This window comes from Aedes albopictus, chromosome 3 (genome assembly GCF_035046485.1).
Source record: "Aedes albopictus strain Foshan chromosome 3, AalbF5, whole genome shotgun sequence".
NCBI lineage: Eukaryota > Metazoa > Arthropoda > Insecta > Diptera > Culicidae > Aedes > Aedes albopictus.
In genome coordinates, this window is record NC_085138.1 from 311601824 (window position 1) to 311629604 (window position 27781).

Consider the following 27781-nt stretch of genomic DNA (forward strand, 5'->3'; position numbering starts at 1 on the left):
CACTTATGAAGACTCAGTGCGCAGTCCAGTGGTGAACTAAATGCGGTATATCATTATTTCAGTTTTGTGTTCATGATTTGGCGGAAAACATATTTTAAATAAAAATTTTCCTTAAATTTTTGCTCCTTTGCACTAGAGTGGTGGTAGTGTTCCTATAGTGGTGGGTCCCATAAGAATTTAATGGGATGCGCCACTATAGGTATCAATGTTAAATTTTACATCCATAATAAGAACCGTGTACCTATAGTTGGTGCAAGTGATTTATTAACAAAAACTGGAATAAACAATGGTTTTTACATTTTTCCTAGCAAATTTAAGTGAAAAACTTTCGATTAATGTATTTAGACTTTTTATTTTGTTGTATTATCAATTTTATTCAATTATTTTACTACAAGGAGCTACTAATAGCGTACATTTACCCTACTTCTTAAAATTTCCTCAGCATCTGTCATGCGTTCTCTCCGTTAAGCAATGTTTTTTATTTGGCCAGCCGGATTGAAAAACGAATGGTGATGTTGATTGATATCCGAAAAGGGCTCTCAGCTATCTTCAGTGTCCATCCACCTTTGTCGCAGGGGATCACGTAGTGTTGAAAAGGATAATCCTAAAGACTAGGGCTAATGCTTATGTTAATGAGTTTGGTCTGGGACCATTTGGGCAGGGGGACCTATTTTGTGCACTTGCTGCTATAACTCAGTCAATTTTCAGCCAATTGACTTCAATTTTTGTACATATGCTAGATACTGAAGGTATCTCACCGTGTCTCAACAATCAACTCAATTGGTTGATTGACTGAGTAATAGCAGCAAGTGCCCAAAATAGGTCCCTCTGCCCAAATGGTCCCAGAGCCTACTTCTTGAAATTTTCCCAGAAATTCATTTCTAATCTAATCTAATCTAACACACACGCAGCCAGTACGAGAAAGCATCCTGGAAAATAATTAGGTTAGATTATGCCCAATTATTTTTCTTGTCAATATTGAAACTTGCAGCATATCAGAGATATGTTACAAGCATCAAAGCGGCCAGGCCTACTGCGTTGTGTTTGCCGCAAAGATGATTCTTTGAATTGTCTTGAGTTCAAATATATGTACTACTACTAAATAGAATTAAACTTCGAAACAATTCTTGAATCTACAGGGGAGGAGGGATGCGTGGACATACCGTACCAAATGCTCCGTTTGAGTTTTATGAAAATCAATATATAATACATATAATTAGAACAGTAATGCAAAATTTTCCAGTTTTGTTCCTGAAAATAAAATCAAATATGTGTAAAATACATTATTAGTGCCATTACACCCCAAATATGACACAATATAATAAAATCAATTTATAACAGCTTAAAACTTTAAAATACTCTGTGTAAGTACAATAAATCTGATTGCGCTGCTGATTTTCTCCTTCGGCTTGAACGATATCGTCTTCTCCATGGTTACGATCATTTAATAGCAGCAAACAACCACGACACCCACAACTTGTCCCTACATAAAGTGTGCACTATGCACTTGCACTTGATTTTTTTTTCTTCCAATGACCACTCATCAGCGAATCAAATATAAATCACTTCCGATAAAAACGAGACGTAAAACGCAAGAGAAACACGCACTAATTTTTGATAAAATGACCACACCGAATTTACCGTAACTCTTAATACACTTCTTAAAGCAAAATTTCAACGCTAAATACCCAATAAGCATCTTCAAGGCACTCTCCACTCGAAGAAGTTTGTCCAAATATGAAAGAGCAACTTCGTCCCGGTATTATTCCTAGAACCGTTAGCCAAAGATGCCACTGGTGAAGATATCACCAATGCTAGTTCTCAGAAATTCAAATCACGCTGGAAAACTTTAGAACTATGTTTCAATAATAATAAGGTTGAAAACTAATTCACTATAACACACCGAACGCGGATCTTTTTTTTGAATCGAAATCTTATACGAGAAAAATTGTGACAGGAAAAAATGAAACCGTCCACCCGCACGCGTGGCTAGCTGCGATCTCCCACATATGGTGAACCAGAGCCTACTTCTTGAAATTTTCCCAGAAATTCATTTTATCAGAAACTCATTCAGTGTTTTTTTTGGAAATTTTTCAGAAATATTAGGAATATTTCCAGAGACTTCTTAGGAATTTAAGCAAGGAATTTCTTTGAAAGTTCTCCCATGGAGTTTCTCATAAATTTATCTCAAAATGTCTTTAAAAATCTTCGTAATTTCTTCCAAGGGTTTCTTCAAGAATTCCTTGAGAAATCCCACCTAGGATGGCTGCAAACATTCTTACACGGATTTTATTCAAAACTTGCCCCTGTGATGCTATCAGAAATAGTAGTAAGGATTCCTTTATATGTTCCTGCAGGAATTGTTTCAGATTTTCCTCCAGGTTTTTAGATATTCTTTCAGGCATTGCTCAAAAAGTAATGGAAGATTTTCAACAGATATTCTTGAATATATATGAATTATCTCTGAAGGAATTATTATATGAATTCCTGTGAGAGTATCTGAAGAAACTTCTTGAAATATACGAATTAAATACAAAATACGAGAAACTTAAGAAGGGAGTAATTTCAAAGTTAAAATACTGGATACATTTCTGGAGAGATTTATGGAAAAATCGGTGGAGGAAGATCTTAATAAATGTTTTTTTGAAATTGTCTGGAACAAATAATTATTTAGAGAACCACTGAAAAAAAAAATCTGGAAAAATAAAATTTTTGAAGGAATTATTGGAAGAATACCTGGAAGAACTGGAGAACCTCTGAAGGTATTTATAAAAAGATTTTTGAATAACTCCTAGACAAATGCCAAAGCATAAATTCTGGAGTAATTTCTGCAAGGATTTCTAGAAGAATTCTTGGAGAAATTGTAAAAGCATCACCAGAAAAAATATTTAAAAAAATCCAGAAAAAATCTCTAAATAAATTCTAAGCATTCCCTGAAGGAACTTCTGAAGAAGAATCACTTGAATAAATGCCCTAGATAATCCCTGAACATATGAATTAATAGCTGCGGGAACCAACAATAACTTTTGATGCAGTTAATGATGAAAATACGAGTTTCTAAATAAATTTCAATAAAAAAAAAATCCGAATCTCTGTGAAAAGAACTTTCCAGGGAGTTGTGCCTTTGAAGATTCCTTTGCAGGAATTCTTGAAAGAATGTCTGGAAAAAATTTTCAAAGAAATACATGAATAGGAATGCATTCTCATAAAATACCTGGAGAAATCTTTGAGGGAATTCTGACTGATATCATTTTAGGAGATCCAGAGAATTTTCATAAAAAAAAAGTCCGGAAAAAGTTTTATAAATCCTGAAATAATCTTAGGAAGAATTTCTAGTCATTTCCATTAGGGCGTATCAGCATAAAGGCGCTGATATGTAAACCTTGAGTAACGAGCTCCGATTCTACCATGGCAGCACTGACTTTTTTTTGGAAAAAAAAATGCTATTGCGGAGCTTATCACTTCCGGGAAGGTAAGCCTACTTTCCTGGGATACTGAGTTTAAGGCCCTGCTAGCCAGAGGTAAAAACTACACAAGCAGCGAAAAGTCCACCAGTCAAAGAATACAAACCATTTCCAATGGTGGTAACCACAGCGCCGAGTTGGGCATTGTACGTGGAAGCTTTTTAAAACTTTTTAGTAAGTTTGAGGAATCCATTAATTACTTTCTTTAAAAATAGAAAAAAATATAAAAAATACGCGACTGAAAATGTTTAAAAATTCGCAAATTGACTTAGTCATATGCGCTAATTCCCGTCATATCTGATAGCAAATAACCAATAATTGAGGATATCCCTACTCACCTTTGCCAATGACTCATTAGATGGAAGCAAACAAAATTAGACTATCAACAACCCACTCCTAAGTACGTAAACATTCACATTTCAATTACGCTCCACTTACGATTTCACATTTTTCTTGTTTTGCGTATGCCGAAGGCAACCTCACCGAATCAGTAGCTACCCGAATTGTTCTTCACTTTCACTTCGCTAGATTAAATTACTAAACTGACCTTCTAAAGCTATGGAATACTTCAAAGTTGCATTTCACATAATGCAGAAGATGCTACTCAATCATTGAAATAAACTGCTTTTTCCGTCGGTAATAATTTGTAAACAAACAAGTTGCCTTCGTCCTCAGGAATGTGTACGTGGTTTTTCTGCTTAATACGAAGTATCGTACTTCACACCCACAGAGAAAGATTTTTTCGATGCACTGTGATGGGACCAGAATTAAGTTGTGTCCGAAATTGACGTGGACTAGATGGAAATCGAATTCGAGGGACAAGTATTGAATACTATCATTTTATGAAAATGGTAGTTGTTCTACAATATAATTTACATAACATAAAAGCTAATTTATGAACTAGCCATTGAAACCGAACTGGCTATGCAGCTTGGGGCGAAATGCAAAAATAAACTCGATCATTATTGGTCGGTGCTTAGTATGATGGAAATTCTATAAAAACCCTACCACGAAAGTTTCCCTCAACATGTTTCAGAAGAATTTGAATCCTTCCTACGAATCTTTAAATACTTAAAAGCGTTCAGCTACGTCAATATGAAGCACGGATTGTAAGGGACCCAACAGTCTAATAATGGTGGTTCAGAACAACTCCGCTTTAGTTATCCATATAATATATGAAACTATTTCGCTTACTATCAGATCATATGTATACTGCAGCGTCGTGTTATTCTAGCGTTGTGGAAAACTTACCTGGAAATAAAAAGAGAAATAATTACAATTAATTTTGGAGCTCAGGTTTGAATTTAATGGTTTACATTAAAGTATGATAAAATAAATACAATACATATAAAGCAGTTTTGCATACAAACCTAGATACAAACCGCTAGTTTTGCCTCTGAAAATCGTAATGATGTTAACATGAAATAACCGTAGTTATGATCTGAAGATCTGAATGATCTCAAATATCCTTTTGTTGATTTTACTTGCATTGCAGTGTAAATGACTTATAGAACAGCAACGTGGAAGAAAAAAAAGTGCAATTTTGGTGTAAATCCTTATAGATCGTCATTTGTGATGTACGGTACCAACGTCTGCCTCATTCACATGTCAAGCAACATTATCCGTTGAATGTCCCACTTCATACGAGTATATTTTCGAGTTGTATTGTTAGTTTAAGGTGTAACAGATGGAGTTTCACTAAAAGACCACTAAAACACTTCATTAGCAGCCCTCAGTGAAATAGCTAAGGACATCATGAAATAGTTATCTTGCACAGCATATTATTGGAAGTGCTCCATCTCATACTTAAATAATAGTTAGGACTTCTTTCGCATTATATTTTCGTTTTCAATTACCAAATTACCTAATCAACATATGCACTTCAAGCTCAACGTATGCTCACAGGCTAAGGCTAGGATAGTGCTCTTTGAGCACTTCCACAGTTATTCAATGAAAGCTTCGTCTGCCTATGACCTTTTTGCATGTTTGTATCGTATGGCAGGTACGAAGATATTCTATACCCAAGGTAGTCAAGGACATTCTCTATACGAAAAGTTCCTGGGCCAATCGGGAATCGAACCCGTCGCCCTCGGCATGGTCGTGAATTCTCGTGCGCTTTTCGTATCTGCTCTATGGACCCTAATATTTGTAATACTATAGGAAGTCATATGCAAAAAGCGTAGATAGTGTGATATAAATAACTTGATGGATGGAAATGTGATGACCAAAAGGTGGAACCAGCACTACGACGAACACCTGATACAAGCTCAATGATAGATGGCAAACTACCAGTCGTCAATTGGAATGCTGATTGCAATCTCAATCTGTTGCACCGAACAGACGACACTCATCCAACCCTCGCATATGCGATTCACCGGTTGACATTTCGAAGCGACAGTGGAGTCTCGAAGAAATATTTCGCTCTCCACCCTTTCTTCAGTCCAGTTCAGCCCGGACCCGGACAAGCCAAATTACCTAACAGTAAATTGACTAATTGGCGTCACTCGAAAAATATTCGCGCATTCGACCACGGGCTGATTGCAGGCACTGCCACTGACGACTGGACCCCAAGAGATGTGCCCAACAACCGGGAGAGGGTGCAGTTTACAGCGCGTGCTCACAATGGACCTGCCCCACCAGTCAGCCGTTAAACCTCGTACGCGTACGAGGATGCTGGGTGCAATATCCTCCATACGCCGCCATCAGCAGACATCCCAGATCCCAACCGGAGTGCCACATAAGATTCAATGAAACGGACACGTAATGCGCTCGTTCGATTTCTTTTTATCTATATATATAAAAATGAATTTGAAGTCCCTTTGAGGCAACAAAACTCACGAACGGCTGAACCGATCAGGATCACTCTTGCATGGTTAGATTCGTATTCTTGGTGGCTGTGTTTATATGTACAAAAAGTTACGAAAATGAACTGAAAAAGTTAGAAAATTGAATAAGTAGTGGTTTTGCATGACCTGGGAAGAAAATCAACACGATCGAAATAAAATCAATCTAGAGTGCGGTGCTGCAATGACCTCAACAGTTGTCAAACCACCACAACCGGGCAAGACAAAGTTTGCCGGGATAGCTAGTTGAAAATAATCGTAAAAGTGCTGTGATTTTTACTGCCAGGGAAATCTGGCAATGGAGCAATGATCACGCGCGCTGCGCTGCTCCAATGACGCTGATGGAGGCAGGTTTCGGTGATTTCGGTTGTCGAAATGGAGGCTTTCAAAAAGGTGGCGGAGGGTTTTTGCGACTGTGTCAAGAAGTAATACGAACGTTAACGTATTAAAAAGTGCAGTTATCGAAATAGCAGTGTATTCCGGGTATTCTATGGCCACAATGAAGAGAATTTCTACATTACGGCAGTTGAACAAGACTAGCAGAGGAAAGTGTTTCCATGCTAGAACCCTCGAGGCAGAAGACCACGCTCATAATGGGCCCGGCTCGCCTGAGAGAATTGCCAACGCCTGACACTCTCGGAAACAATTAAAGGTGCTTAAGGGTCTTAAATCATACTTTAATCGGACAATATTGTACCCCGGGTGATGTTTTTATTTCCCTTCTGCTGGTGCGAGGATCCCCACAGGCACAAAAACCACACTGGCGCAGACCGTGTCGTCATCATATGAGGTTTGAGTTAAACTTTTCTTCACCACGGAGATGATGAAGATGAGGACGACGACGACGACGACCACGAATCACGACGTTGTTGCTGTTGTTGCTCCAGGGCAATAAAATGTTTCAAAGTAAATATTTGTGCCGTTTTTTGCAGCTTTGAGGCCCCGTAATGCGCTGTCGTCTTAACTGTTTTATGTTTTCACAAGTGACGGGTTTGACCTAGGTCTTGGATGTGGGCCCCATCCGTTACACCGGGTTAACTGCTGATTAAACTGGGAAGTTAAAGGGATTTAAGTTTATTGGTGGCATCGAATTGGAGCTTTCTTCAGCTCAGTCATTGAGGATGGTGATTGAAGCCTTGTTGGAAAATCTCCAAAGATATAAAAAAGAATACCTCTAAAGATTAGAATATCTAGAATTACATGTTGAGCAAGAGCATGAGCATTGATGACCGTACAATTCGTAGTTGTTACTCCGTGATTGACCAGAACAATCGAAATTGCACAAGGAACCAACAAACGGAACTTGGGAGTAGGTTACCATTCTCAATGTGCGCCTTTCAGAATTTCAGGCTTTATTAAGTCATTGCCATTACCACGCGTCGAAATCGAACGCTGCGGCTCAACATAGAGCGAATGCGTAACGTAGAAGTGGCTCAAGACTACGCGCAGCAGTTAGCAGTGGCCCTACCAACGGAAGAGCAGCTTGGCGCAGCTACACTTGAAAATGGCTGGAGGTACATCCGATCCGCCATAGGTAGTACCTCGGCTACAGCACTAGGCTTCGCGACTCCGAATCACAGAAACGACTGGTACGACGGCGAATGTGAACATTTGAAAAACGAGAAGAATGCAGCATGGGCGAGAATGCTGCAACACCGTACGAGAGCGAATGAGGCACGTTACAAACAGGCGCGGAACAGGCAGAACTCAGTCTTCCGGATGAAGAAGCGCCAGCAGGAAAAACAAGATCGCGAAGCAATGGAAGAGCTGTACCGCGCTAAGGACACACGAAAGTTCTACGAGAAGCTGAACCGCTCGCGCAGAGGCTTTGTGCCACAAGCCGACATGTGTCGAGATAATCACGGGAATATTCTCACGAGCGAGCGTGAGGTGGTCGACAGGTGGCGGCAGCATTACGATGAGCACCTCAATGGCGACGTTACAAGTACCGAAGGTGGCGTGGTAACAGATCTAGGAGTATGTGCACAGGACGAAAGACTTCCGGCCCCTGACCTCCAAGAGATTGAGGAGGAGGTTAGCCGGTTGAAAAACAACAAAGCCGCTGGAGCAGATCAACTACCAAGCGAGCTTCTAAAATACGGTGGAGAAGCACTGGTGAGAGCACTACACTGGGTCATTACCAAGATTTGGGAGGAAGAAGTATTACCGGAGGAATGGATGGAAGGTATCGTGTATCCCATCTACAAAAAGGGCGACAAGTTGGATTGCGGGAACTACCGCGCGATCACAGTACTGAGCGCTGCCTACAAGATATTCTCTCAAATTTTATGCCGCCGACTATCACCGATTGCAAGAGAGTTAGTGGGGCAATATCAGGCTGGATTTATGGGTGAACGCGCTACAACGGACCAGATGTACGCCATCCACCAGGTGTTGCAGAAATGCTGCGAATACAACGTGCCCACACATCACTTGTTCATCGTTTTCAAATCGGCGTATGCACAGTGGTACCGCCATAGGCCAAAAATCGAAAAATTGATTTTCTAATTCATGAGTTTGTATATTTTTTATAAATCAATTATGTTCCCAAGAATGCAGAAAAGCCATTTTTATGTAAGTTTCTGTTGCATATTTTGCTTGAGAGCGTCGGTACTGGTATGCAATTTTGCATTATCAAAATTTGTCGAAAAATCACATGACTTTTTATTTGTACACCACGTCTTCGTATAACAAAACCAAGTAGATTTTCAATTGGTTTTAAACGCAGTGGATCAGAATAGATGTTTATCTTCCAATTCGAAGCGCCAAAAAGCGGAACTGGATGTTTTTGGACCAATGGGGATGTGAGTAATAGGCACATAATTTTACCCATAGAATATATACATATTAAAAATTTATGTAACATTTCAAACATGTTCTTAACCACATTTAATCAATCGTCCGGCAGCAAATGATCAGATTTGAGTAGGAGAATCAATCTGTGAAGGTTGTAGCTGCAAATATCTGCATACAAGTTTGTAGGATGTGTTGAAAGTTACCCGTTATTTTCATAAAAAATATGTATTAAAATAACTACAAAATTTTATACATACTAGTATTTCTGTAATTGTCTCAAATGCATACCAAAACTACTGATTTTTTACAGGAGATATTTCAATGCTTTTTACAATAACTGATGGACATTTTGTTAAAAATAAAACTTTGAAAATGTTTTTTTTAAATTATGAACAAAAAATACATTTCAAGAGGTATGACTTGCGGTATGAATAGTTGCATAACAACCATTCTCATTTGGCCTCGTCAAAACATACCTCTGTAATTATAGAATTTGATAAAAAAAAAGCATTTGCTGCCAACATTTACAAAAAATCCTCCAATTCCATCCAGTACCTGAAACTATAGTGATGGAAGAATAAGGAGTGAATATGTTTTTTAAGCAATATTAACTGGACATAACTATTCGTATTCTCTTCCCAAATCGGAATATTTGTTGACGTTAAATGTTAGTATACAAATTGATTTCTTTGCTACCATTGCAGGCGAATATATTGCAATGAGGACGGGAATTTGTATATATATATATATATCTTTTATTTGGTAGAGCTTACGTTTTGTGAATTAATCCTGAATATTTGTTTGAAATAATTTAGAAGTAATTGATTCTGTAAATGCACTATTGTTACTATTGTTTCAGAATTATTACTTTTGAGCATTAGGTACTGTAGTTATTCATACTAATTCGATTTGTGATGATATTTCTGTGTTTCTACATTGAAAACTACCATATTTCTGAGAAAAAATCTTCAGTTTCATATATTTATTTTATTGCAGCAGAAATAAAACCTACTTATACATAAAATCACAATTATAATGCTAATACTGATTCTATACAAAAGAATTTATTATGATACTGTCGTGCTATACATGTTTTAACGTGTAATACTTAGCAGAAATTCTTCAAAAATCGACCCATTATTCATAATAATTAAAAATATTTGATTACATATTTCTGTGCAAAATAAAGGTTTTTAATGATATTTTCATTTATCATAAACAAAAATGTTCAAAGTTCATATTTTTAAAGTGATGGTCATGAAAATGCACTGGAATATACTTTTTTAGTCATACCATGCTATTTCTGATCACTTATAATGATTCTGCCCTTCAAAAAACGAAGAAAATGATTTATGACCGCTTCCCTGAACAAATGGAACCACTGTGGTATGATACAATCGATCGAGAACAGCTATGGCAGATTATGCACGAATACGGATTCCCGGATAAACTGATACGATTGACCAAGGCGACGATGGATCGAGTGATGTGCGTAGTTCGAGTATCAGGGACACTCTCGAGACCCTTCGAATCTCGCAGAGGGTTACGGCAAGGTGATGGTCTTTCGTGCTTGCTGTTCAACATTGCTTAAGAGGGTGTAATTAGGAGAGTGGGGATAAGCACGAGTGGAACGATTTTCACGAAGTCCGTTCAGCTGCTTGGTTTCGCTGATGATATTGATATTATTGCTCGTAAATTTGAGACGATGGCGGAAACGTACATCCGACTAAAGAGTGAAGCCAGACGAATCGGATTAGTCATTAATGTGACGAAGACAAAGTACATGATGGCAAAGGGCTCCAGGGAGGAATCAGCGCGCCCGCCATCCCGAATTTATATCGACGGTGGTGAAATCGAGGCGGTTGAAGAATTCGTGTACTTGGGCTCACTGGTGACCGCCGACAACGACACCAGCAGAGAAACTCAGAGGTGCATTGTGGCAGGACATCGTGCTTACTTTGGACTCCGCAGAACTCTACGAGCGAATAAAGTTCGCCGAAGTTATCCATCTACAAAACGCGGATTAGACCGGTCGTCCTCTATGGGCATGAAACATGGACCCTACGTGCAGCGAACCAATGTGCCCTTGGAATTTTCGAACGGAAAGTGTTGCGTACCATCTACGGCGGAGTGCGGATGGAAGACGGGACTTAGAGAAGGCGAATGAACCACGAGCTGCATCAGCTGCTGGGAGAACCAACCATCGTCCACACCGCGAAAATCGGGAGGCTACAGTAGTGGACGGGTCACGTCATCAGGATGTCGGATAGCAACCCGACTAAAATGGTTCTCGAGAGTCATCCGACTGGTACAAGAAGACGTGGAGCGCAGCGTGCTGGGTGGGTCGACCAAGTGGAGGACGATCTGCGGACCCTACGCAGAATGCGGAACTGGAGACAAACAGCCATGAACCGAGTGGAATGGAGACGGCTACTATGTACAGTAGAGGCCACCCCGGCATTAGCCTGATCGGTAAGGTAAGGTCTTTCGTGTTATACTGATATAGGAAACAGTGGCATGATCACTTTAGTTCATTTATACCTTTTGCGGCCAAACAGAATTCGGCTTAATGGCGTTCGGCCAAATGACCCGGAACCATAGGGCAGTTAAGTAGTCGAACTGCTATAATATGGAAGTTAGCTTAATGTTCCCAACAAAGGAGGAAAGTGAATAAAAGCAGGTCGAAGCAGATATAAAACAAAAATACGGCTTATTCGAATGCTAATTGGTTACTTGGGGAGTGCCACGTGGCGGAGAAATTCTTACCTATGCCATCGATCACTTGGAAGCGATCGTTGTTGCCAAGGTTTCATGGCGTTTCGGGGGGTTACTGAGGTTATCAAAGGAGGCTTTGGATGGATTTAAGGCATTTCAAAGTATTTCAGGGGCTTTCAAATGGAGGAAGGGTGTCTAAAGGTGGGTTTCTCGGGGTTCTTAGGGATTACCGGAGAATTTTAGGGAAGTATTAAGAGGACTTCAAGACAGCGGATTTAACCCTAACAAGGTGTTGGGGTCAATATGACAGGCTCACTCAACGTGTATTATGGCATCGTGGTACGCCTAGGTAACATCTTAGGGGGTTGAGGATGTTCCAGTAGTGGGTTTTTTGGGGTGTTAGAAGTATTTTAGGGGAGGGTGGATCCCGGTGGTTTAAGAGAAATTCCTGGAAGTCTCAGGAGGATTGTATATAGTTAATCCGTGCCTATGCTCAGAGAATTTCAGGGAGTTCAGAAAGCTACGGGGTTCATAGTGTGCTTTCAGAGGGACATCAAAGTGTTTCACAGCATTTTGGTACATTTCAAGAGAGTTTCAAGGGGCTCCAAGGCGTTTCAAAATATTCAAAGGATATCAACGGCCTTCAGGAGATTTATGTTTATGGAGGTCTTAGGAGAGCTTCAGGAAGGTTCGCAAGAATTTCAGAAGAAAGGCGGGTTCAAGAGAGGTTTCAGGGAGTCTTTTGGGAGTTTTGGGGAGTTTTGGAGGGGTGTCAAGTCGTTTAAAAAGTTTCAAGGGGTAAAGAGATGTTTAGGAGGGTAGTTCAAGGTATTTCAATGGTTTCAAGGTATTTTAGGAAGGCTTCAGGGGGCTTCAGAGATGTTACAGGGGGCATTGATATGCGAATATAAATTTTATTCGAAATACGGCTAGAAATCTCTTGTAGATTCAAACCCAAGTAACACACATGTTATATAAAAGATACGACAGCGCAAATTTTGGTTGTATAGAAGTTTATTTTACGTTATTTCAACCAAATGTTAGAATTACGTAAAATAAACTACTATACAACCAAAACTTGCGCTGTCGTATCTCTATTATAACATGTGTGTTGCTTGGGAAGAGATGCTCTCAATAAAATTCGTGGAGACCCTAAGCAGTAAGCAAACCACTGAATCAGTAGTGGTAGTGAGCAAGCGTCAAACAGGAACAAAAACGATGCATGCAACGTGAGCGAGCGAATTGCAAACTACAGAGTATTTGAACTACCCTTTTTAAAATGGGAGCGATGAGAAGTGAGTAGAGTGAGACAAGCTAGCATAAGCAATTTCAAGAAGTATGTACTGCTTTGCAACTACTTTTCGCTTTCGTTACCCACGACTGAATATTTAGCCATCAGCCATTGATTAATCGATAAATGATTATCTCTGGTATTTCAGAGGCCAATATTCAGTGCATTCAACTCAAGTCTGGTTTGTTGTGATGAACCCGTCTCTCTCTATACAAAACGATCCCCTGGCCTAACCACCGAAATCGACCCGCCGTCGCTGACAAATTCCCGAATTGGACTCCCTCCGCCAGGGGCTCCTTTTTATCGGACGCGAAATAATGAACTCATTAACGATTAATGGACTAGCGGTCGTTAATTTGAACCGCTGCACGCGGTGACTCTCCCCCAGCCAGCTTACAAAGCGACGAACCCGTTTCTGCCAAACAGTTGCCCAATCCATCTTGCAAGTTGGCCGGATGATGGATGAACCCGAAAAGCGCTACCTCTGTTTCGCGGAATTCTCGGTCCCTCCCATCTCTATTGACTGCCTGAATAGTTAACCTAATAATAGCAATAACAATGAGCGTGGAGGCATTCAAACTTTCCAAAGACCTCACCTCGAAAGATGTGCCTCGCGGGAAGGAAAATTTATCTCCCATGGCCCTGCTGGCATGGATGGCGGCAGCAGTATTCGAATAAGTTACCCGGTCCCCGTCGTCGCCATGGGAAGAAAATAAACATCTGCAAATTGCCATCTGTCACTTCCTTTAGTTTAAATTACCATTCAACCTTGTCATCCGATGACGACTACGAGCAACTGCTGGCTGGGCACAGGAAAAACATCCAATTGACATTCCAATCGCTGGATAGCTGATGCTTCTGCCTCCACCCCGCGCGAGCGGATACGCAATCATAAATCAATCATAGATTAATCGCGATTTCCTATCGATGATGGTCTAATCTAATCGCGGAGAGCACACCGGGGCAAACGGTTCACTTTCTGCTGATTTGCTGATTCGCTGCGTACAATTATGTAGTCGTCGTCGTCGTCGTTGTCGTCCAAGTCGTCGTCGCTTGAAGTTGTCGAAGGGTACCTACATAAGTAACGCGCATTTTCCTTCCCCCCTAAAACACTGCAAATTATCGTCACCTTCAAACCTGCCATTATCGACGCGTGATAGGCACCGGGTTGACTTCTCCGGCTAGAGCTGGCCCATTATCCATTGGCCCCACGACGACAGTAGTGTTAAGTTGTAGCTGATTGCAGCATAAACGGGTGGTGACGCGATGGTCGGTCTTGCTGCGGCGGAGACACGTGTTTCAAGATAAGATGTTGAGTTCCGTTGGAGAAGATTGGAAATTGGGAGTCAAGTAAATTTATTTGTTTTTTCAACGTTTATTTAAAATTTATTTAGTTATTTACTATTATCAAAAGCGCTTTATTCTTTAACACCCTCTGAGCAGAGGAGAACGGCAAATTATGTAATAACTACGAAAACAATAGCCTGTTTTAACCCTTATGTGGCCGACAGGGTACCCGGGTACCCAGCACCCATTTAAAACACACGGTGTAGAAAAAAGCAAAAAGTTTGTCAGACACATAACGGTTAATACCTCGTTTTGTTACTATTACCTTTTCAAGGCATAATGTTCCCATAATGCCGGGGTCCGTAGCGTATTGGCTACACGTTCACTTCATAAGTGGATGGTCATGGGTTCGATCCCAGCCTCGGCACTTGAAATTTTTCGTCAGTTGTTCTTTCCCCCGATAGCGGGTGACACCTGACCCCCTTCGGAGCGTATGCTATAACGGACCCGGAAACTTGGACATCGGCTAACGGCAACTCATAATGGACCCGCAATCGGACTGGAGAAGGAAAAGAATCACACATCAACATCCTCGTTCTCATCATTCTACCATGAACAAAAAAGCAGCGCAAAGGCAACCAGTTCAATAAAGTAGAATAAGAATAGAATACATTTAGGCGCTGTACAAAAGTGTAAGTGCAGCTGCCCATTGGAATCGCTCACGCGGTGCCCTGGTGGACAAAAGAGCTGTAAAATTGAGAAGAATAAAAAAAGAATGTTCCCATAACATATATTGCTTGTCAATCTAATTTTATAACACTAATAGCTATCCGTCAGATACTTTGATGAGTAGTACAACAAAGTTTTGAAATCAAAACTACATCATTTGAAACTGACGTTGTTTTCTGTGATGGGAAGCATGTGCGTTCATGTTTCACGGCAGTTGCTCCTTTAACTCTTTCTGGCAATACATCTTTACTAGGACAGAATCAGCTTCTCGGTTAGATCTGTTTTTTGTTCCATTTTTGTAAGGAAGCTTTTAAGGAAATCTCTGAAGAAATTCTTCAGTAATCTTCGAAAAAATACTAGGAAGTTCTGGAGGAATCCTCGGATAAATTTTAAGAGAAGTTCTTTAAGCATACACACATTTATTTGTTCAACATCACATGACAAGACATAATCAACAATAGTACGCCACAATACTCGGTTTGTGGCTGCCGCTCTCCATTCTCGGTCGCGTCCAATGCTCGCCCAGTCACGCTCCACCTGGTCCGCCCATCGTGCTCACTGCGCTCCACGCCTTCTTGTGCTATCCAGATCAGTTGCAAACACCAGCTTTGCAGGGTTGTTGTGCGGCATTCTTACAACATGCCCTGCCCACCGTATCCTTTCGGCTTTGGCCACCTTCTGGATGCTGGGCTCGCCGTAAAGCGCAGCGAGCTCGTGGTTCATACTTATCCGCTACACACCGTTCTCCTGCACACCGCCGAAGATCGTTCTTAGCACGCGTCGCTCGAAAACTCCGAGTACTTGCAGGTCCTCATCGAGCATGGTTCATGTCTCGTGTCCGGGATTTTTTTTCGACTCCCTGTGCATAGAGTAATATTGTATTTGCCTCACAATATACAAATTCATGCAATGGCAGACAAAGAAAGCCCTTTAATTAATAACTGTGGAAGTTCTCAAAGAACACTAAGTTGAAGCGAGGCAGGGCAAGTCACAGTGGGGACGTATAGCCATTAAGAAGAAAAGTAAGAAGAAGAATAAGAAGAAGAAGTCCCATCATTCATCTGCACTCCACCGTAGATGGTACGCAACACCTTCCGTTAGAAAATTCCAAGGGCGCGTTGGTCCTCTGCACATAGAGTCCATGTTTCGTGCCCATAGAGGACGATCGGTTCAATCAGCGTTTTGTAAATAGTTAGCTTCGTGTGACGGCGAACTTTGCTCTGCGGAGGCCAAAGTAAGCTCGATTTCCTGTCACATTGAGCCCACATTCATGAATTCTTCAACCACCTCAATTTCATCACCGTCGATAGTAATTCAGGGCGGCGGGCACGGTAATACTTCCTTAGACCCCTTCAGGTATCAGTAGGTCGGCTCTAGAGGCACGTTCTCCTCCATTCGGGAAATTTGTGCCATCACAAATTAGACCCCTTTGCCACCATGTACTATCCGATTCGCCTGGCTTTATTTTTCAGTCGGTTGTACGTTTCCGCCATCGTCTCAAATTTGCGAGCAGTAATATCGATATCAGCAGCAAAATCAAGCAGCTGAACGGAGTTAGGTTTTATCTGGAAATTCTTCTCAAGTAATGGTAGGTACGAAAAAGTCTCCCGGTATATTATTCTTGTCGCACGTTTGCGATTCTATCCACCGTTTCTTACATTACATTCGTTACTCCTTGCTTCTTTGAGTAGTATTAATTACACCGAGCAAAGCCAATTAAAAATTTAATTATTATAAAATCATGCGGTGATCGAAACTATAAAATAAAATAATTTCAGCAATTTTGTTTGAGGTCCTTATTTCTAGACTTATCTGGATATTTCTTTCGAAACTCCTGCGGGAGTTCATTCCGAAATTTTTCACCATTTTTTTACGGTGTTCATCAATGCACTACAAGAACTCCTGCAGAAATCTCGAAGCAAAGAAACTTCGCAGAGGAAGAGCTCTTATCCAGGAAAAAGAAGGTCCTGAAGGAATTTGAGGAACAGGAACTCCTAGAGCTATCCCAACGACTTTTGGACAAATCCCAGCGAAGAAAAAATCCTAGGGGCAGAAATCGCAGGGTAGTAACTTCCGAGGATTCTCAAGGGAGGAACTATATTAAGAAAAAAAATCAGCAGAGAAACTCATGCAGAAATGCAAGCGAAGAAACTTTTGGAAAAATACCTGGAAAGGGACTCGTCAGGGAATTCCAGCGAAAAAAAAAACTCGTGAAGGAAACCCAGAGCAGAGACTCTTAGAAGAACATCATGGGAAGACCTCTTGGAGAAATCCCTGGAGTAACTCATGGGAGAATACCCAAAACAATTTATTGAGGTATTCCTGTATGAACTGCTGGAAGAATGCTGAGACCTTCTGAAGGAGTTCCTAAAGGAGTTCCTGAAATAACACCTATAGGAAGTCCCCAAAATGCTACTGGAGAAATTTCATGAAGAATTCTCGTAACGGAGCTCCAGAAAGAGCTCCGGTATGAACTGATGGAAGAATTCTTGTAAGAACTCCCGGTGAATTTCCGGAAATACTGCTGGATAAACTCTTGAGAAAATTTCCAGAACGCCTTGAGGAACTTTCAAATTTACACTTACAGGACCTTCTAAAGGACACCTGTGGGATGTCCCAAAGATGCTACAGGAGAAATTACCAGGATTAACTGATGGAAGAATTCTTGTGAGAACTCCCGGTGAATATCCGGAAAAACTGCTGAGTGAGCTCTTGACTTCTGGAACGCCTTGAGGAACTTCCGAGTTAACACTTCCATGAAATCCCGTGGGAACCTTTGCAAAATCCCCGTAGAAACTTCTGGGGAAATTCCCATACTGACTTCTGGTAGCATAACTACTTATATTGAGATCACCATGGAAAATCCAGCAGAATAGCGTAGAAATCCTTGGATAGATTTCTGTAGGAACTCCTAGAGGAATTGCGTCAGCAACTTCTGGTGGAACTCCCGTTGAAACTCCTAGATAAAAGCTCAAGTTCCCATAGTAACTCCTGGATGATTTCCAAAAGCTTTTTTCGTATTACCTCCTCGTGGGATTCTTGTAGTAATTCCGGGAGGAACTCACGTAGGAACTCCTTGAGGATTTCCCATACGTATTCCTAGAAGAATTGAAAAAAAAAACTCTTGGAGGAATTGCTGAAGGCACTCTTACAGGAATTACAGTATTTATACTTCTGGAGATACTTCCGTACGAACCTCTGGAGGAGTTCTCGTATGAATTTCTAGAGGAATTCCATAAGGAATTCTTGGAGGAATTCCCGAAGAAGCTCCGAAAGAAATCCAGTAATAATACTTTTGGAGAAATTTCCATAGAAACTGCTAGAGGTTAGGAAGTCTTGGAGGCAATCACGTCGGAAAGAAATTTTCCGAATTTTCATAAGTGAACCTAGAGAAATTCCCGCAAGAGCTTCTTGCGGTTTCTGCCAAAACTCCTTGTGGGGTTCCCATGGAAACTTCTGGAGAAGTTGCCCTATTGACCACTCGAGGAATTTCCGTAAGAACTCATAGAAAGATTCCTGCAGTATAAATTTCAGTAATCATTCCTACTCAAGCTTCCATGGGATCCGCTGGGAGACTCTCGTAGAAACTCCTGAAGAACTTTTCGTAGGAACTGCTACAGAAATCCCCATGGAAGCATTTCCGTAGGAAATCATATAGCAATGCCAATATGAACTGCTGGATTCCCCTAATAACTCCTCGAGAAATATCTATAGAATTTCATTTTTATCGACAGTCTAAGTTCGCTGGAGGCTCTTCAGTCAATGAAACTAATGTAGCACTCAGCGTACTTCCTGAATGGAATACGCCAGGTCTTGAGTGCTTGTACAAACGCTCATACACCATCATCATCGCTTAGGTCCCGTCACATTGCTCGATTCCGGGCAATGAGAAAGCGGACTCTCTGGCTAAGGTGGGCGCTAGCGAAGGCGATATTTACGAGCGTCAAATCGCCTTCGACGATTTTTTTTGCATTGGCACGTCAAGAGACCTTGATAAGCTGGCAACACAAATGGAGAAATGGAGAGATGGAGAGATGGGTGCCATTACATGAATTTGTACGTTGTGTGACAAGTAATATGATACACTGTGCCCAGGGAGTCGAGAAGATTATCCCGACCGGAACGGGAATCAAACCCACCGTCTCCGGATTGGCGATCCAAAGCCTTAACCACTAGGCTAACTGGAGACCCTGTAGACCTTAAGGCCTGGTTCCGCTTGTAGATTCTATGGTCTTAACTCGTGAATGTTCTTGGACCTTGCTCATTTTTGGAAAGTAGTTCTTTGGAGAACATGTTCTATGGCCCTGTAGAATGTTGCACCATATCAGTAATGTAAGAACAATCCATTTGTGGGTTTTAGGACCTTTACTCGCGGAAGTAGTTGGATGACCAAGAACATCTTTGGACATTATTTCTCTTAAGATCAACGCTTCATGGATCTGTCGGACGTTACACTGCATCAGTAATGTGAAAACAAATCATTGAAAACGCTTGTAGATCTTCAGACCTTTACTCACGGAAGTTTTTGGAGGACCTAGAATTTCTCTGGAGATAAGCTCTCTTCAGCTCTGGAGATAAGCTCTCTTCAGTTCTTGGAGGACCTAGTTCTTTATTGCACTATGCTTCATGGATCTGTAGAATGTTGCACCATATCAGTAATGTAAGAACAATTGTTTGATTACGCTTGTAGATCTTCAGACCTTTACTCACGGAAGTTCTTTCAGGACCTAAAACATCTCTGGAGATTGGCTCAGTGCTCCATGAACCTGTGTTATCTATTATCGTACCAGTAATGTAGCAACAATTCATTGATTATGCTTATAGATCTTAAGGTTTTTACTCGAGGAAGCTCTTGGACTAGATCCTGAAGATCATCTTTGGAAATAAGTTCTCTACAGAACTATGCTCCAGGGACCTGTGGGATGTTACGCCCTAACAGTAATGTTACAAAAATCCATTTATTACGCTTGTAGATCTTCAGACCTTCACTTACTGAAGTTCTTGGATTATCTGGAATATCTTTGGAAATTAGTTGCCTATGGAAAAATGGTGCATGGACCTGTACAGGTAGGATGTTACTCCGCATCAGTAATGTAACAACAGTCCACTGTTACCGCTTGTAGATCTTTAGGTCCTTGAGGGACCTAGAACACCTTTGGAAAGTCGTTCGTCACAGAACAAAGCTCCATGGACCTATAGGATTTCACAACGTATCAGTAATGTAACAAGAATCTATTGATTACGTTTGTAGATGTGCAGGCCTTTACTCGCTGAAATTCTTGGTGGTCCAACGCGTTTAAAATTATTTCTCTACAGAACTATGCTCTATGGCATAGGTTCTCAAACTTTCAGGTCGCGCGACCCCCTTTTGCCAGCAGACGTAGTTCTCTCGACTCCCCATAGAAATTCCCTCATCTATTGTCTGTTACAGTAAAATATTTTACTGTCCCTCGCGACCTGTAGGACGTTACATAGCATTATTAATGTAAAACAATACATTGATTTTTCTTATAGATCTTTTGGCCTTGACTCACGGAAGTTCTTGGATGACCAAGAACAACTTTGGAAATAAGTTCTTTGCAGAACAACGCTCCATGGATCTGTGGGAAGTTCCACCGTATCAGTAATGTAACAACAATCCATCGACTACGCTCATAAATATTAAAGCCTTTACTCGCGGAAGTTCTTGGGTGACCTAGAGCATCTTTGAAATTTAGTACTCTACAAAACCAGGCTCCATGGACCTGCCGGATGTTGTACCGCACCAATAATGTACACGTGGATCATAATGCCTTTACTTATTGACCCATTGATAACGTATGTAGATCTGGTGAAACTTTCCTGAACACCCCTGAGCCTTATGCCCCACCCAAAAAAAGGCATTTTATTCTTTTGAACACTTCGTTTGTCTAAACAGTCCTTAACAAAATACATTCTGAAATCTAAAGTGGTAAAGTGTCTTTAATAAATAATAATAATAAAAGTATGCACTCTTCTTTTAATAACCCATCAACCATCCCTTGCCCCTTTCCCCACCAACCTCTAGTTTAATCTTTCAGCACTACTTCCTTCCTTTTCGTTTAAACTCTTTAAAAATCCTCGGATATCTGAAGATGAGGACACTATCAATATTTACAGATCTTCCTCAGTTTTTTACACGGGTTCTCAAATTAGCACAGTATTTTTTTACATTGTTTCACAAATTAACACGACTTTTTACATGTATTTTTTACACGGCTGTTTTTACACGGTACTCCTAGAGAAGATACCATGGGGTCTACTGGAGAGATTCTTATAGAAACTCCTGGAAGAATTTCCGTAAGAACTGCTGCAGAATTTTGCAGGAGGCATTTCCGTAAGATTTTAGAATAAAACCGGCATAAACTGCTGGAAGAATTGCCCTATTGACTCCTTTAGAAATTTTCATAGTTATTCCTGCGGGAATTCCTGAAGGATTTCTCGTTTGTACTCACGAAGGAATTCCTGTATGAGTTTTGGTTTTAACATCGGAAGAAGTTCCTATAAAAACTTCTGTTGGGATTTCTGCAGAAAACCCTGGAGAAATTCTCACAGAAACTCCTGGAGGAATTTCCTCAGGAACCTCGCAGAGCTCCTGGAGGAACTACGTTGAGAACCGCTGGATACAAGCCCGTGCACAAGGGCGTGACACTACAATATACATGAGTTATGTATGTAGAGAAGAGGAAAAGAGTAGATACAAAGATACAATATAGGAAAAAGAGTACGAGCCATGGATTGAACCCAGGAGCTTCTGCGTATGCATCAGAAGCAGTACGCACCACCAAGCTTCTTGAAACAAAACACCGATTGAAGCGAGTGGAAAGCAAGCCAGAACACACTTGCTGTAGTTTTGGCTAGTGGCGTATGACCGTTTTCTCTGATCCAAGATGTTTTCAATTTCTCTTGGGGTAAGGTACCATGAAATTCTACACTTTAGTGATTTATTGCCCACCGCCCGGCTTCGCCATGGACTCACCCCAAACCGATAAGCCACGCCACGCCGGCTCCAAATCCCGTTCCTCGAGTGATGTCAAGAACCTCACCTTTTGCGGCGCACCCGGGGGCCTAACTTTAATAGCACGAGCCTCCATATTTGTTCCGCTCGACCGACTGACATAGTGCCTCAGACAGAGAGACAGAGAGGACCACCGTAAAAAAATTAAACGCAGCCCTGGCCCGACCGGCATCGCATCGGCAGCAGCAGCAAAACCGTTTGTTCAGGAGCGAGGTTGACATTAGCGCTGCCATATTTGCTCACGCAGCCAGCCCAAAAATGTAGCGAACTCGTGCGACCAACCAACCAACCATTGACGACGTAACTGTTTCGAGTCCGATCCAAATCCGGATCCCGTTTATTCGGCGACTATACCTAGTTAGCTCGCGGGGTCTCCTCGGCGGTCGGATTGGTGAATGAACTCTCATCCAGCAGCAGCAGCAGCAGCCGTGACGGTGACGGTGAGGTTCCAGAAACGGATAAAGTAAACAAACGCCATTCTGGGGATCAGCCAAGAATGGTTACGCGCAGACAAGTGTGTCCACGAGAGCGCGCGCGGGGTTCAGATCAGACTCAACAACAGTGAGAGGGCACAAGTGCATCACGCAACCCCCCGGGAGACTTTGTCGGTGGACTGAGGTAACGAACGGGTCCGCGGGGTGGCGGCAGCTTCCAAATCGGTCAAAGTGGTTTCATTGTCAAAGGCTACAGCACGCGGGTTTTCGAGCGATGATCTGCTACCACCGCAGTCGCCGCGATTTGCATGGCGCGCGGTAATTGCGCTGAGCTGAGCCCCGTCTGTGTGTAGTTTTTGAAGATCAGTGACATTTTTATTTTGCGTTGTAAAGTAGTACTCGAGGATAAGCTTTCGGAGAGGCTTTCGAGAAGGCAGGTGAAATGTAGCCTTTTCTGTGAATTTGGCAATACTTGGAGGCTGGGAATGGGATATTTTCCCACATACATTACCCGGGCAGAAAAGAATTACAAAACAATTGCAAGTTTTACCATTCAAAACGAATTACTGAATGGTAAAATTTGTCATTGGTTTGTTTGAAATAAGTGACAAAAGGGCAAAAATAATAACTGACATTGTTCGATAAAATAACTAAAAAATGTCAAATTTTGACATTACAAGGGCAAACCAAGAACAAAAAAATTAAGATTGAGAATTGCAAAATATACCAATATTGAGTTATTGAAAATAGAACAATATCAAAATTAGTTATTCCCTTGTCATCTAAAAGAAGGGTATATTAAGTTGTTTATTCCAATAACAAAATGAAAACTTATAAGTTTTTTGGATGGAAAGTAATTGCAAACAAATATCAAAATTTACCATTAGAATAACCAAAGTTCAAATTTTGTCATTATGTTGTTCTTGATAAGTGCCAAAACTGCGAGTGCATCAAACTCGCAAAAGGTCAACAATATCTCACCAATTGCAAAATTTGTTATGATAGCAAAATAAGACATTCAGTAGTTATTCTTCCAAATTTTAAAATGACAAGCGAATGGCATATTTTGATATGATATCATATTATGCTATTCACATGTTGTTTTAAGCTCTTCATGAAGAACTCATGAATGACAAAATAAGCTATGACAATAAAATTTGTTGTTCTTTTGTTTTTGGTTTGCCATTCACCTCTACCCGGGTAAGCGTTAAGCCGAGCAGCTTGTGTGAAAGCGCGCTGTTTGTTCAGCAATCAGTACGTCATCTTGAGCTGGAATTATATCCCACACAAGATATAAGGAGCACAGGCTGAAAAAGTGATCTGGGACAACTTACCAACACATACAGTTGTTCAATAGTACCACGAATACAGCGTTGATGAAATGAAAGCCTGAATGTGAAAAGAACGGAATAACCAGCGCAAATTTCTGCTTGTGCCACTTCTCCGGCATTCCCACAACATGCCCTACTTGTCGTATCATACCAGCTTCTGCCACCTTACGGATGCTAGGCACGATGCTAGGTAGAGTGCAACGAGCTGGTGGTTCATCATTCTTCGCCGCCACACATCGTTCTCCCGCACACCGCCAATGTTTAGTATAACAATTCTTCCAAAATTTCCTCGAGGAGTGCCTTTGAAAATTTCTCCATGAATTCCTTCGGAATTCATCCGGGAATTGCTCCTAGATTATCTTCGACAAGTCTTTCTTCAGTTCTGTCGGAAATTCCTTTAAAGTCCATTCGAGATGTTTTAAGTAGTTTTTTGAAGATTTCCTCAAGGAGTTCCTTGGAGAACTCTTAAGGAGTTCCTTAACTCTTAGGAGTTCCTTCGGGACTTCTTGAAAGAGTTTCTTCAAGAGTGTATCCAGGAGTTCCGTGAGAATTCATCCTGAAATTCATTAGGGAGATTTCTTGGGATTTCCAAGATTATCTTCTGATTCATCAGGGAACTTCTTAAAGAGTTCCTTGCAAAAGTCTTCAGAGAATTCCCCGTAGATTTTCTTCGGCAATTATTTCAGGAGTTTTCCAGGAATTTCACTCAGCCATAAATTGCTTGAAAATTCCACAAATAATTTCTTCACGATTTTTTTCGGAATCCTTTCGGAGAGATTTTTCAGGAATCCTTTCAGAAGTTCTTTCGGGCTTAATATGGGACTCTTTCAAGAAAATTTTCCCAGGTATTTCTTCGGGGATTTCTTTAGGAGTTCTTTCCAATTAACCAAAAAATCCGCTTCCCTTGCCAATTGTTCTTTCAAGTTCCACGAAGTTCAGATAAAGTTCCGATTGGAACTTTCTGGCTGTTCCAGAGGCTAACGAATGGCCTTGCTGGAACTTCACACACAAGTTTCGGCTTATTGTTAGCATTTTAAGCAGCTGGAAAGCTGCTTAAGATACTAATCGGCACTTTGTCTGAACTTTCAAGTTAATAGAAGTTCAGTTCAGAAGAAATGTGTATCAAGCAAGAATTGAATGTCATTTTTTTGCAGAAAACATCTTTTTAAGCATACTCAAGTAAAAGACAAATATGATTTCATCAAATCAACTAATATAAGGTAAAAAATATGCCGTCCACCGGATTCGAACCGATAGCCGCGTGGGAGCTCTATGCTCTACCACAAAACTAGAATCACGATGAAGTGAACAGCGGGACTTGACTTGAATCGATTCTCTGTCAGCAGCTAATTTTGCACACTGGCATAGCAGTGAAGTAAGCTTGACTTTGTCAAGTGAGTGTCTTCAGCAGCGCAGCAGTAAATCAGCAGTCAACCACGTAGAAGGATCCAGTTCAAATCTACATAGGTGCGACGTGTCTGAAATATAATTATTGGGAGCAATGTCAGACATAAAACACAATTACTTATAAAGTTGTAATAAATCTGACAAATACATTTTTGTTTCTGCATGAATTTTGGCAAAGTTCTATCAGCAGCTGCTTAAAAGGCTATCCAGCTACGTTATGTGAACTTTCAAGTTCCAAGGTACTTAAAAATGAAACTTATAAGAAGGCTAAAAAGCAACCACAAATAAACTGCTAAGCTTATACCCTCTTATCTGAACTTTTGATTACTTAGGAAAATTCTTTTGAGAATTCTTCCATCTGTTAATTCCTCCAAGAGTTCTATCAGGAGTTTCATTGGTAATTCCTCAAGGAGTTCCTTCGTGAATGCCTCCAAAAATTCCTTCAGAAATTTCTCCAAATATTCCTTTGGGATTTCAATCGGGTATTCTTCCAGGAGTCCCTCGGGTTTGCCTGGACTAAGTTCGGATGAATTAATTCGGGTGAATTAATTCGGGTGTTCCTTCAGAAATTACTCAAGGAGTTCAATCGGGAGTTCCTCTATGAGTTTCTCCGAGAATTCCTTCTGGAGTTCCTCCAGAAGTTCGTTCGGGAATTACTTGAGAAACTCCATCGTGTTTTCCTGAAAGAGGTGTTTCAAGAATTGCTTGAGTCGTTCTTTCGGGAATAGCTCGAGGAGTTTTTCGAGAAAATATTTCTAGGAGCTCCTTCGAGAATTCATTTGGAAGTTCCATCGGGTTTTCCTAAAAGAGTTCCTTCGAGAATTCCTCCAAGAATTACATCGAGAGTTCATTCAGTAGTTATCCAGGTGCCTCTAGGAGTTCCTTCGGGAGTTCCTCTGGGAGTTCCATCGTGATTTTTTCCCGGAATTCCTTGGGAGTTTCTCCAGGAATTCCTTCGGGAATACCTTGAGGTGTTCCATAGGATTTTCCTAAATAAGTTTTTTTTGAATTGCTTCAAGTGTTCCTTTGGAAACTACTCCAGAAAATTTATGGGAAATTCCTCTAGGAGTTCTAATAAAAATTTCTCAAGGTTTAAGAGTTTTTCTAGGAGTTTTTTCGAGAATTCTTACAGAAGTTCCTTACGGAATTCCTTGAAGAGTTTCCTTGGGATTTCCTTAAGGAGGTCCTTCGAACACTCAATAAGCAGTTTCTTCGGGAATTCCATCGGAAATTCCTACACAGGGTGTCTCTATAACTTTTCCTTTTGTAGCTAACATCTGCGCATTAACTCGTGCAATTGCACGATCTGCCATTGGGTGAGAGAATGTTTACCCAGACAACCAGTAATCGTATAAGATGTTGCAAAAGATGATAAAGTGGAGGCCATATACGTGAATGCCTTCATGTAGGTGCATGTAAAATGTACGCATATCGCCACCACTTTAACATCTCATTCAACATGTTATACGATCACTGGTTGACTGAGTATTTTTTTTGTCTGTATTAACAAGATTTTTAGCCCTAGGCTAGTTCATCTCGGGACCCACGCTTTACTTCCCTTCCGAAGGAAGAACCCACATTTTGTGAGTATGTCGGGAGTGGGATTCGATGCCAGGTCCTCGGCGTGATAGTCTTGCGTTCTAACCACCACACCAGGTCCGCTCCACGACTGAGTAATTGATATGTTCCCCTTCCCTTCTGTGACCGGTATTCTGCGCAGCAAACACCACATCTTCCAGAAAATAGAAGGTCACCAACACTTACACAGTGAGGAATTTCTTTAGAAGATCCTCTAGGACTTTCTCCGTAAATTCCTCCAAGAGTTTCATCGAGAATTCCACCAGGTATTCCATCGGAAAGCTTGAAGGAAATTCTCGAGAAATTCTTAATGAAACTTCTTAAGAAATTTCTGAAAGAACCCATGTAGATATTCTCGAAGAAATTTCTGGAATATTTTCCAAGAGAACTACTGAAGAAATTCCCTGTGGAACTCCAGAACAAATAGTCGAAACAAATTGCCGATGTATTTTTTTTTACTTATTCGAGCCGATGTATTTGCTGCAGGAATCTCCGAAGGAATCTCTTATCGAAATCCTGGGGTATCGTCAGCAGGAAGAACGAGATCGCGACGCGATGGAAGTGCTGTACCGCGCTAGGGACACACGAAAGTTCTACAAGAAGCTGAACCGCTCGCACAGATGCTTTGTGCCACAAGCCGGCATGTGCCGAGACAATCACGGATCACGGGAATCTTCTCATGAGCGAGCGTGAGATGGTGGAGAGGTGGCGGCAGCATAACGATGAGCACCTCAATGGCGACGTTGCAAGTACCGAAGATGGTCTGGTAACAGATCTTGGAGTACGTGCACAGGACGCCCGACACCCCGAATTTCTATCGACGGTGATGACATCAAGGCGGTTGGGGGCTGTCCATTAATTACGTAAGGG

The 27781-nt window shown here is 41.1% G+C and overlaps 1 protein-coding gene across 5 annotated transcripts in view; it reads right to left on the reverse strand.

The window, feature by feature from the left end:
- Positions 1 to 27781, reverse strand: part of LOC109431042 (serum response factor homolog) — a 536938-nt gene that overhangs the window by 351600 nt on the left and 157557 nt on the right. The window contains exon 3 of one of the 5 annotated variants that reach the window (XM_062842471.1): positions 964 to 4715. The exons of the other annotated variants lie outside the window; for them this stretch is intronic. Within the exon in view, the coding sequence (XP_062698455.1) occupies positions 4695 to 4715 (21 nt within the window). The 3' untranslated portion in view covers positions 964 to 4694. Of the gene's footprint in view, positions 1 to 963; positions 4716 to 27781 lie in introns of those variants that run through there. 5 annotated transcript variants of the gene reach the window in all.